The sequence below is a fragment of the Synchiropus splendidus genome, chromosome 12 (assembly GCF_027744825.2).
Source record: "Synchiropus splendidus isolate RoL2022-P1 chromosome 12, RoL_Sspl_1.0, whole genome shotgun sequence".
NCBI lineage: Eukaryota > Metazoa > Chordata > Actinopteri > Syngnathiformes > Callionymidae > Synchiropus > Synchiropus splendidus.
This window is the reverse complement of record NC_071345.1, coordinates 2,780,001-2,790,605: the sequence shown is the minus strand read 5'-3', so window position 1 is coordinate 2,790,605 and position 10,605 is coordinate 2,780,001. Positions and strand designations below refer to the sequence as shown.

The window sequence follows — 10,605 nt, the reverse complement described above, 5'->3', positions numbered from 1 at the left end:
GTCATTCATGTGTGTGTGTCTGTGCGTGTGCGTGTTTGCACAGTGTCTGTTACTCTGTCAAAAAAATACAGAAGGGAGATTGTAATGGCATCACGGTAAAGTAAGCCGAATAATGATCCATTTAAAGCGCCAGTGGATTTAAAAAAAAGTCATTGAATAATTTTCTGATTCGCGGTGACAGTAAAACGAACATGACGTTTAGGAAAATACGTGACTTATGACCATGATAAAATCTGTGTTTTGACTTTGGGTGTTTGAGATGTGACGTAATGCTTTCTAATATATCAGGAGTTCATGTAAAGTCATTTAATTCTAATTTATCAAAGTAGTAAAGCCATGTTTTTTCCCTGCATCAATAGGTTTAATTTAACATATAAATGATGTTGACATTATGATAGTTCACTTGTTTGTTTCGTTTTTATTGTGTCTTTTTTTTTCAATTTCAATACACTTTTCTAAATGTCTATTTATTTATATTTAGAAGTTGCCTATAACAACTCCAAAAATTATCATCAAACAATTTACATCTCGAAATTATACATTACATATACACCTCCCGCAAACTCCCGCAGTGAAGTAATAACAATAAAATAATGACACTGGGAAATGGTAACAACAAAAGAACAATAATAACTCAAATGATAAAGGGATACGTTCATAATCACCATTTCATTTTATTTTATACTCGACATAATACTATGTTTACTATGTTTTACTATATATTTAATGTACATTTAAATATATATATATATATATATATATATATATATATATATATATATATATATATATATATATATATATATATATATATATATATATATATAAATTGTGCTTACGACATAAATTTGATTGGGAGAAAAATGTCTGAAACTGTTTCGTGACAAACCCTCAGTTTTTGTGTTTTGATTTACTGTTTATTTCATAGCCAAAATGAAACATACAGTCATGAACACGCACGTTACAATGTTAAATCATTGTGCAGGTGTATGTGGATGGACGACATAACTATCAGAAACATATAAATGTCATAATAATAAAAACTAAATTAGACAACTAATAAATAAAACAGGGTGTAAATATAAAACATACATATTAACGGTAGGGGCTAAAATGATTTATGATTTATTGTGTTGAAAAAGGTGGGTCGCGTCTTGTGTGACGTCACCAGTGCGTGACACGCCCACACTTGACTTACTTCCGCAAACTTCGGAGTCTCCTGCTGCTGCTTCGCCTTTTCTCCGCAACTCAGCACGAAAACTTGAAAAGTTTTAGTGGAAAATGAGTGAGTTAAAACCAGAGGAAGTCGCCGCGGAGGAGGCGGACAGCGCTGACGAAACGGACTGGGCGGCCGCGAAGGCGTTTTTCGACAACCTGAAAACCAACAAACCTCGACCCGTGAGTGTTGCAGGGACCCGCGTCCGCGTTTGAACCGGTTCTGACTCTGGCTCCCGCGCAGCCCAAACCCAAGTTCGCCGTCACCATCGCCGTGTCCTCGCGCACCCTCTTCAACATGGTCGCGGAGAGAAAGCTGTACGAGGAGGAAGGGGTGGAGAAGTACGTGGCCTTCCAGGTGGAGAATGAAAACCAGCCCCTGAAGCCTGGACCCGCGTTCCCCTTCGTCAAGGTACCACTCGCCCGCTGGGTGTGGCTCCTCAGCCGAGTGTGGAGAGTTGCTTCAACCTCAGAGGAAGTGTGTGTGTGTGTGTGTGTGTGTGTGTGTGTGTGTGTGTGTGTGTGTGTGTGTGTGTGTGTGTGTGTGTGTGTGTGTGTGTGTGTGTGTGTGTGTGAGAAAATCCCAAACTTCAAATCACATGGAACTTGGCTGACTGGCTCCTCAGTCAACGTTCAAGAACTATTGTCAATATTGTGCTTATTTCTGAGGCTGTGTAACTCAGAATGCATAGGAAAATACTGCACACATCTCTGACAGAGCAGCGACTAACTCTCAAACATGGTCTCAAATCCATCACCAGATGGTTAAGTACCCTTATGTGTCTGTAGTGACTGAAACACCCATTCAGTGTCACTTTAAAAGTGACTGTTCACACTTGATTCTCTTGTGGCACAGGTGAGAGTAAGTACCATGTTCACATCCAGCAGAAGCCTCATGTCAAAGGCACTGTCCCGGGAGCTAATGTGTAACATTCAACTACATAATAACCATGTTTTCAAACAACCAGTTATTACATTGAACAATCTATAAATATGCTCATCCAACACTGAATCAGAATCAGAAGAGAATTCATTGCCATGATCAGTGGGGGTTCCACCAACTAGGAAAGTGCTTCGAAATAAAGTGCTGATAATAAATAAAATAAAATCAAATAACAAAAGCTGAACACAAATTTAACAGTCTGACGGCCGAGGGGAAGAAGCAGTCTGCTCTTGTCCCTGGAGGTGGCGCTGTTGTACCAGACAGTGATGGAGGAGGTGAGGATGGACTGGATGATGGCCGTGTAGAACTCTTCCAGCAACTTTGTCGGCAGTCGTAGTTTTCGTAGCTGCCTCAGGAAGAACATTCAACATTCACTGATGGGTTGATGAAGCTTCATGTGACAGTGTCCATGTTTTCAGAGCCCAATAGAGGGCACTCTTGTCTGTCTGATGTCGGTCAGCGCGGCATGAGGAGGCACGGCTGCTGCAGGTCTGGGACCGACTCCCGATAGATCTGTGAGAGTGACTTGTTCTCCTCAGGAGATTAAGAATGAAGGGAAAAAATGAGTTCCAGAATGGATCCTTTTCCAAGATGAATATGACCCGCAGTTTTTTATTTTTTTAAGCTACAGTGAACTCCGTGCGAGACACAGGAAGTGATGTCACCTGTGACTCAAGCTTGTGGTTGAGGTGTTCTCATGAGAGAGGAGAACGACTTCATTGGGGTGGAGAGGCGGCTGTGTTGGTTCACCAGGGCTTGCAAGAGAGACTTGCAGGCGTGTTGTAATGTTTGTGTTGTTGCCTCATGTTCGACTCTCGCCCCTCGTGTGTGTGTGTGTGTGTGTGTGTGTGTGTGTGTGTGTGTGTGTGTGTGTGTGTGTGTGTGTGTGTGTGTGTGTGTGTGTGTGTGTGTGTGTGTGTGTGTGTGTGTGTGTGTGTGTGTGTGTGTGTGTGTGTGTGTGTGTGTGTGTGTGTGTGTGTGTGTGTGCGCGTGTGTGTGCGTGTGTGTGTGTTTGATGCCCTTTTGCTGGACTCACAAGGTTAAGATTCAAATTGAGGATGGAGACTTCAAAATAACTGGCTGGGGAAAGGGTTATGTCCATGAGAGGTCCTCACTAAGTGTGTGTGTGTACGCAGGCGCTGATGCAGGTGAACGAGCGTCTGAGACAGCTGTACCCCGACAGCGAGGAGTTGTTCGACATCGTCTTGATGACCAACAATCACGCTCAAGTCGGCGTCCGCCTCATCAACAGCATCAATCACTACGGTAACCACAGCGACAGACAGACGGACGGCCGTCTCACTGAACATCGACTCACTCAGTTGGCTGACTCCCTCCAGACTTGACCATCGAGAGGTTCTGCATGACCGGAGGGAAGAGCCCCATCGGCTACCTGAAGGCCTACATGACCAACCTGTACCTGTCCAAGGACCCGGAGAAGGTCACCGAGGCCATCGAGGAAGGTAGGGGACCCGCTCTCTTCTCGCCCGAGTGTTGGGACTCCGAGCTGCGCACTGTTCAGGAAGAAGTCCTCACACAACCACCTGAGCCCAACAGAGGACTGAACTTCCAAATGACTAGGCATCGAAAGTCAGAGTGAGACTAGCATCACGCCAGCTAGCTACGCTAGCAGGAGCCTCGTGGACTTTGTTGTTGGGTTTACGATAACTCCAGTCATTTCAAATAGGCACTTCATTGAAATCAAAATATTGTTCAAATTCACACCAAAGTTAAAATGATTCTTTGCAAAAGGAAATAAATGTTGACTTATTCATGACGTGTTTATGAGATGTGTTTATGGTATTTCAGTTGCATAACTACATGTCACTCATGAATAAATTAAAATACATTGGAAATAGTTCTCATGTGTTTATAAATTTTGTCTATAATTGAATATGAAGGATGATTTCAGGATCCACATCTGTAACAGTCACATGACAAGCTTAAAAAAAAACGAAAATCCAAAAAAACCTGAGTCGAAAATCCTGACTTTTTTGTCAGCGAAATACTCTGTAACGCGAACCCTAACCCGCCCCCTGCTGTCCGATGGTGTGCATTATATTGAATAACTTGCATGGAGACAGTACAGTATATATGGCTGTGTAAACACGTGACTCAGCAGAGGTCCGTCCCAGTGCCCAGCCTTCATTAGCTGAAATGCTAGCAATGCTAACCCCAGGATTTCCTAGCATCCGACGCGTGTTTTGACTCGATGGAGTGAGTGATTTTTGTTTCCTCCGCAGGAATCGCCGCCGCCACCATGTTCATGCCCGACACCGAGTCAGACCTGTGCGACACGCAGCTGCGGGTGGCGTTCGATGGTGACGCCGTGCTCTTCTCCGACGAGTCGGAGATCATTGTCAAGAAGCACGGACTGGACACGTTCTTCGAGCACGAGAAGGAGTTTGAGAACAAGCCTCTGGCGCAGGTCAGTGACTCGCACAGCCGCGTCCTTGTTTACCTGAGACATGGTTGACTCGGAGCAGAACCCCGGAACAGGCTGACTGGTTGTCTGACTGGGAAGAGGCCCCAGGGCCTCTCAGCGGACCTGGCAGTCGAGTCATTTCCCAGCTTCCTCTGCTTCTCTCCTCACGTCTCCTGCCATTGACTCCCAGGGTCCGCTCAAGTGCTTCCTGGAGGCCCTGGGGAAGCTGCAGAGGAAGTTCTACGCCAAAAACCAGCGGCTAGACTGCCCCATCCGGACCTTCCTGGTGACGGCCCGCAGCGCCGCCAGCTCCGGCGCCCGGGTGCTGAAGACGCTGCGCAGCTGGGGGCTGGAGATCGACGAGGCTCTCTTCCTGGCCGGGGCCCCCAAAGGGCCCCTGCTGCAGAAGATCAGACCCCACATCTACTTCGACGACCAGATGTTCCACATCGAGGGAGCCAAGGAGCTGGGCACCATCTCGGCTCACGTGCCGTACGGCATCGGCCAGAAGTACCACCGAGGGAAGCTCATCGAGCCGGCCGCCGACAGCAAGTAGATGCTGCCGCAGGAAGCTGAAGCCGCAGGTCCTCACAGGAATAAGGGTTTTTAAGGATGTCTCTTCCTTCTTTTCCAGGGTCACTTTTTTTAACAACTTTATACTGAATCTATATTTTACACTGTTGCTGCTTGTTTACGTCTGAGGAGGGGAGATGTTTACACCAGAGCTGCTTCTCTACACTAAACCCAGTCACTCGTGCTTCATGGGAAACGCTGTCGGTCTGAGCTCCCGTCCCGTCCCGTCCCGTGCGGCCTCTCACCTCCGTCCTGGCTGTGTCTGGGTGAAGGAGGGAGGCTCTCACTGCTGGATGCGTGTCACGATCAGGGACCGTCGCTGCCGCTCCTGCGCACAAACCCGAGCCCCCGCTGTCGGGCGGCTGGACCTCTTTGTCCTGGTGTAGAACTTGTTCACTGTACTCGCGGTTCTCCACTCGACTCCCTCTCCTGCAGCCTTCGGTGCCTTACTTTAGAGTGTGAGAGGGTCTGGAATCCACTGTGGAGCGTTGATGTTTTGACCCACGGCAGCAGAGGGCGCTGTTGAGCCGATGTTACCTGCAACACATTAAAATGTATTTTGTTTTTACCAGGTCTTGTTTTTTTTTGTCTGTGATTTTACTTTATTTAATAACATCGTTCCAGATAGAAGCATTGTCGACCAATTGTTTCCTAAAATATGTCATTTTAATTTTATTTATACTTTCATCGCGGTCTTCAGCTGAAATGCGCTTCACTGAAACACCGGAAGGGGGCGCTACCGTGTCATCGCCAGATTGAATGATGAGGAACGGGGTCTTTCAGGGCCGTAACATTATGACCACCTGTCCGTCACCAAGCTGCGTTAGTGTTTTGCGTCTGCGAGAACGAGAACATTAAACAGCAACAACATGCAGCTGTTAAAATGTAAGTGGTTTGGTGGTGGAACCAAAGTTCGCTCAGCTGTTCATTTTCAGACCAGTTCCAGGACGTTTAAACAGAGAAACAACAACAAAACAAACAACACTTAACTCTGTTTTCCTCAGTAGAAGTCAAGTTTTAACTTCCTGAAATGCAACATACTTTACTTTCACATGTTGTATTATTATTATGACTAATAATAACAAACGTTTATTATACACCAAACGCTCAATATTTCTATTTACATGCCCAAAAGCAAAAATCTAAACTAATACTGCTGAAATCTTTACCAACCCAACAGAAATCACGACTCCAGTTGCCCCGTCCACACATGCAGAGATGACATTCTTGCCTTTCAGAACCTTGGGATTTTTTATTTTTATTTTAATGTTGATCTACTGGCCTCATTTGCGGACACTGTTTTTATCATGCTAAAACAACATTAGTGCCAGTTCAGCGAGAAAGTCGGGTTCTGAAAGAAAACAGAACTGGATAGAAAATTCTATTCAAAATTTGAGAGTGAATCCAGTGTCCGTTCAATAAAGTCTCCAGCTACATATGACACGGTAACGGTCGCGTTGTTACTGAGAACAACATTGTTAATCATAACTGTCGACAAAGAAAGTCATTCTTCTTCGCATAAACAACTTTTCCTACGAGACTAAACTCAGTTATTGTTCCTTCTGGGTCGTTCCTTTGACAAATTGCAAAAAGCAAAACTCAAGAAAAGCTCAGGTCTGAGGAGGTTAAACAAGTGCCGCGTCACAAAATTTGGTGTGCGATAGTTTTCTAAGATGAAAAAATAGTTTTAGGATTCAATTAATCCGTGCAGCAAAAAGTTTCAGTTTCATTGAAAGAGCTGACGTCAGGTGTAGCGTCAGGAACAAGCAACTCCCTTCGATGGCTGGCATCGCTTCCGCCAACGTGTCATTCACCGATGACAAACCAACTGGTCACTGCACCGTCATCAGCTGCTCGACAGTTTAACTTTGAACTGAAGATGCAATGAGTGAACTCAAGCCCGAGGAAACTGTTGCTGCGGCACCTGTGGAGAACTCTGAGGAAAACCCAGCTTTTACCATCGTGGTGTCGGATCAGAGCCTGTTCAACATGGTGGAAGATGGAGTGGAAGCTAAGGAAGAGGAACCCCTGAAGCCCGGAGCTGCGTTCCCCTTGGTCAAGGTACCGGAGCCACAACTACTGACATTTAGCTCATATCAGGCTCCTGGTTCAGGAGAAGTCTGATTTGTTTTGCTTCTAAATTTGGCGTCTTAATCCAGCAGTGGATTGGGCAAATGAATGTGGTCTTTCCTGAAGGGTTAGAATAGTTTCTGAATTACCAGGACCTTAAAACAACAGCGACTCTGGCGTGGCTGAAGCTCGGCCAGGCTGGATACCATCACCTCAACTGGCATTTCAGGTTAACACCAGGCCTCATGCGCACATGTAAATATGAGCAGAGAAATGAGTCACAATGAAGCAGAGACGGTAGGGAACCAGATTTACCTAGCAACAGTCCGGACGGCTCGCACTGCTACGTCTTCCTTCAGCTGGTTTGGTGACAAGCTGCACCCAAGCATCTCACGTTCCACTCTCCTGACTCAAACGTGTGTGTGTGTTTACGCAGGCGCTGATGCAGGTGAACGAGCGTCTGAGACTTCTGCGTCCCGACAGCGAGGAGTTATTCGACATCGTCCTGATGACCGACAGTCGCGCTCAAGTCGGGCTCCGCCTCACCAACAGCATCAAGCACTACGGTAACCACAGCGACGGACGGACGGACGGACTCCAGTGGAGCCGAACCGAGTCATTTAGTTTGTCATCTTCCTTCAGAGCTGACCGTCAAGAAGTTTGACATGATGGAAGGGATGAGTCTGATCGAGTCCCTCAGGGCCTGTAAGGCCAAGCTGTACCTGTCCAAGGACCCGGAGAAAGTCACCGAGGTCATACAGGAAGGTGCTGAAGTCTGTGGCGTTTTCCCACGACTGTTGTGATAACAAACACAAGGCCAACTGACGGCTGACACTGGTGTATTTTTGCTTGTTATTTTTAGGGATCGGCGCCGGCACGATGTTCACGCCCGACACCATGCCAGACCTGAGCGTCGAGCAGCTGCGGGTGGCGTTCGATGGAGACTCTGTGCTTTTCTCCAACGAGTCTGAAAGAGTCTATCAGCAGCGGGGACAGAATCTGGATGCTTACTTTGCCTATGAGAAAGAGCATGAGGACACGCCTATCACCGACGTGAGTGACTCGCACCACTTCACCTGCCACGACTGCATTCACCTGGGGGTGGAGCCTCCATTCAGTTCAGGGCAGATCCAGCACAGGGACAGCTGGACGTTTCTGGATAGAACAAGTCTGTGCTTCCCAGCAAGCACAGCCGTCAGTTCTGTCTGGAAACACTTCCGCTGTCAAAATGTTTCTGAGCACTGACAGTGAAGTTTCATTTTCACCCTTGCTCTTCTTCTCTCAGGGTCCCCTCAAGTGCTTCCTGGAGGTTCTGGTGAAGTTCCAGAGGAAGCTCAGTCCCAACAATGAGGACCAGGGTCCGATCCGGACCTTCTTGGTGACGTCCCGTAGCGAAGGCACATTCGCCGAAGCCAGGGCGAGGAAGACTCTGCGCAGCTGGGGGCTGGAGCTGGACGAGCTTTGGTTCCTGGGCAGGGATCCCAAAGGTCCTGTGCTGCAGGAGATCAAACCCCACATCTTCTTCGACGACCAGATGAAACACATCACTGGGGCCGTGGAGTCTGGCACCATCTCGGCTCACGTCCCCTACGGCATCTGACAGAAGTAGATCCTGGCTCAGGATTGCAAGGAATTTTGAATATATTTATATATGTTTATATTCCTGGAAGTAACACATCTGTAATGTCTGTAATTTTCTAAGAGTTTTGGGCAGATAGCGCCACCTAGTGGGCTCTGAAAGAAATGACTCTGTTTCATGAAGCCTCACTAGCGATGAGGACACAGCAAGTGTGGTAAGTACATGACTTACAGATGTTAAAAGTAGTGGTCAATGCAGATAGTAATGTGGGCGGGACCTCACTCAGAGGCATGAGAGAGCAGCAGCTCTGTGGTCACCTGCTTCATGCTTCACGGACACCATGGCTTGAATTTCTGTTCTCCTTTGGTTATGGTTTGTGAAAGCAAACGTTTGCTCAGGATCGTAGTGTTGCTGTTTTTCAAACATCACACAGGTGGAGTTGGCTGTAACTTCTCTGCTTCAGTCGGCATCTGCAACAGTAGAAGACATATTGGATTCAGTTAGTGAGGCTTCAAGCTGCCACTGAGGGCTAATAAGAAAACATTCATTGAGCAGCAAGTTAAAAATCACATCAGACCTGAGTAGCGCTAGCCGCGGCTACAGTGGCGGGAAGAAGGTTGTGGACACAATCTCAAATACAGTGGTGCCTCGGATTTCGAACGTCTCAGAATTCAAACAAAAATTTCGAGATTTTTTTGCTTTGGATTTCGAACGAAAATGCAGAACTTGAACGCCCCGGAAAAATGCCGGAAAAAACATAAGGCACGCGGAGCGATCAGCTGACCCCGACGTGCTCTGTTATTGTGTATAACGCAGCCTCTGTATGCAGACGTGTCCCGTTAGTTCCATTTACTGACTGTTTTTTCTTCCTATTGAGGTGTAAAACCTTTCCTGTCTCCACACTGGACCGTGGTAGAGTGTCACAGGGGAGGTGCTGGAGCGCTCACTCCAGGGTTTGATGTCCTGTTGTGGGCTGGAGCTGGGACAGGGATGAGGCCAGTCTGGGACAGAGCGTGACTTGGTTTATGACTTTGTCACAGCCAAACTGCACAGAAGCGCACATTCAGAGCTGGACACGCACCGGGCACCTCTTCACTTCTGGAGAGACCTCACTCACTCGGCAACCACATGCAGCGGCCACACACATAGAGGAACAGCCACCTGCAGCAGACACTCTACATTCACTCCTACAAAAGACTAGTTTAAGGCTTGGAACGCATTATTGCTTTTTCCATTCATTGTCATGGGAAAAATCCATTCAGATTTCTAACAATTTGCTTCTCGAACGGCCGTCTGGAACGGATTGTGGTCGAGACCCCAGGTACCACTGTACTATTAAGTTGGTTTTTGTTTATTTCATACAAGAAAAAATAACCACTAAAACTAAAGTCTTGACAGTATGTCAGTTCTCAACATTGTTGGCGTCAAAGTCAACGAACAAAGTGTTCAAACTTGAACAAAATAAAGAAGCCCTCCCATCATAAGACTGATATGTTGTAGTCCTGCTGTTGGAACTCAACCGAACGCAGTACTGTAACAACAAAGCAACCGTCATGAATACGGGCCACGGGTCACCGCCATCTGACCAGTCAGTCATTTTCTTTGTTTCGAGGACTGACTTTTTGGGATGTCACTTTTTTTGTGCCTTGCAGAAATGACCAAAAGGGGGCGCTCCCGTGATTTTGCAAGATTGGACGATGGAAGAAGCTCCTGGTTTTCAGAGACATACATTGTTCGGTCATATCCGTCCGGCCATAACATTACGACCACCTGCGTAACCTAAGGGTTAAGACGCAGCAG

At 46.8% G+C, this 10,605-nt stretch overlaps 2 protein-coding genes across 2 annotated transcripts in view; both read left to right on the top strand.

Annotated features, from left to right (window-relative positions):
- The first annotated feature begins 1,203 nt into the window (after positions 1 to 1,203).
- nt5c1bb (5'-nucleotidase, cytosolic IB b) lies at positions 1,204 to 5,714 on the top strand. Its single transcript, XM_053881073.1, has 6 exons — positions 1,204 to 1,398; positions 1,460 to 1,627; positions 3,295 to 3,424; positions 3,499 to 3,621; positions 4,402 to 4,586; positions 4,774 to 5,714. Exons 1-6 carry the CDS (start codon positions 1,282 to 1,284, stop codon positions 5,137 to 5,139), a joined length of 1,089 nt encoding a protein of 362 aa, XP_053737048.1. The 5' UTR covers positions 1,204 to 1,281; the 3' UTR covers positions 5,140 to 5,714.
- Positions 5,715 to 6,982: 1,268 nt separating this feature from the next.
- LOC128768405 (cytosolic 5'-nucleotidase 1A-like) overlaps positions 6,983 to 10,605 on the top strand; it is a 4,815-nt gene continuing 1,192 nt past the window's right edge. The window contains exons 1-5 of the mRNA XM_053881273.1: positions 6,983 to 7,217; positions 7,663 to 7,792; positions 7,869 to 7,991; positions 8,089 to 8,279; positions 8,512 to 10,605. The exon at positions 8,512 to 10,605 is cut by the window's right edge and continues 1,192 nt beyond it. Coding sequence (XP_053737248.1) covers positions 7,041 to 7,217; positions 7,663 to 7,792; positions 7,869 to 7,991; positions 8,089 to 8,279; positions 8,512 to 8,826 — 936 coding nt within the window. The 5' untranslated portion in view covers positions 6,983 to 7,040 and the 3' untranslated portion in view covers positions 8,827 to 10,605. The remainder of the gene's footprint in view (positions 7,218 to 7,662; positions 7,793 to 7,868; positions 7,992 to 8,088; positions 8,280 to 8,511) is intronic.

Excerpts from the sequence above, each read along its gene's own strand:
- nt5c1bb (XM_053881073.1), top strand. The coding sequence starts at position 1,282 with ATGAGTGAGTTAAAACCAGAGGAAGTCGCCGCGGAGGAGGCGGACAGC. Across the intron at positions 1,628-3,294 it reads CCGCGTTCCCCTTCGTCAAG|GCGCTGATGCAGGTGAACGA; the intron begins GTACCACTCGCC and ends GTGTGTACGCAG. Across the intron at positions 3,425-3,498 it reads CAACAGCATCAATCACTACG|ACTTGACCATCGAGAGGTTC; the intron begins GTAACCACAGCG and ends GACTCCCTCCAG.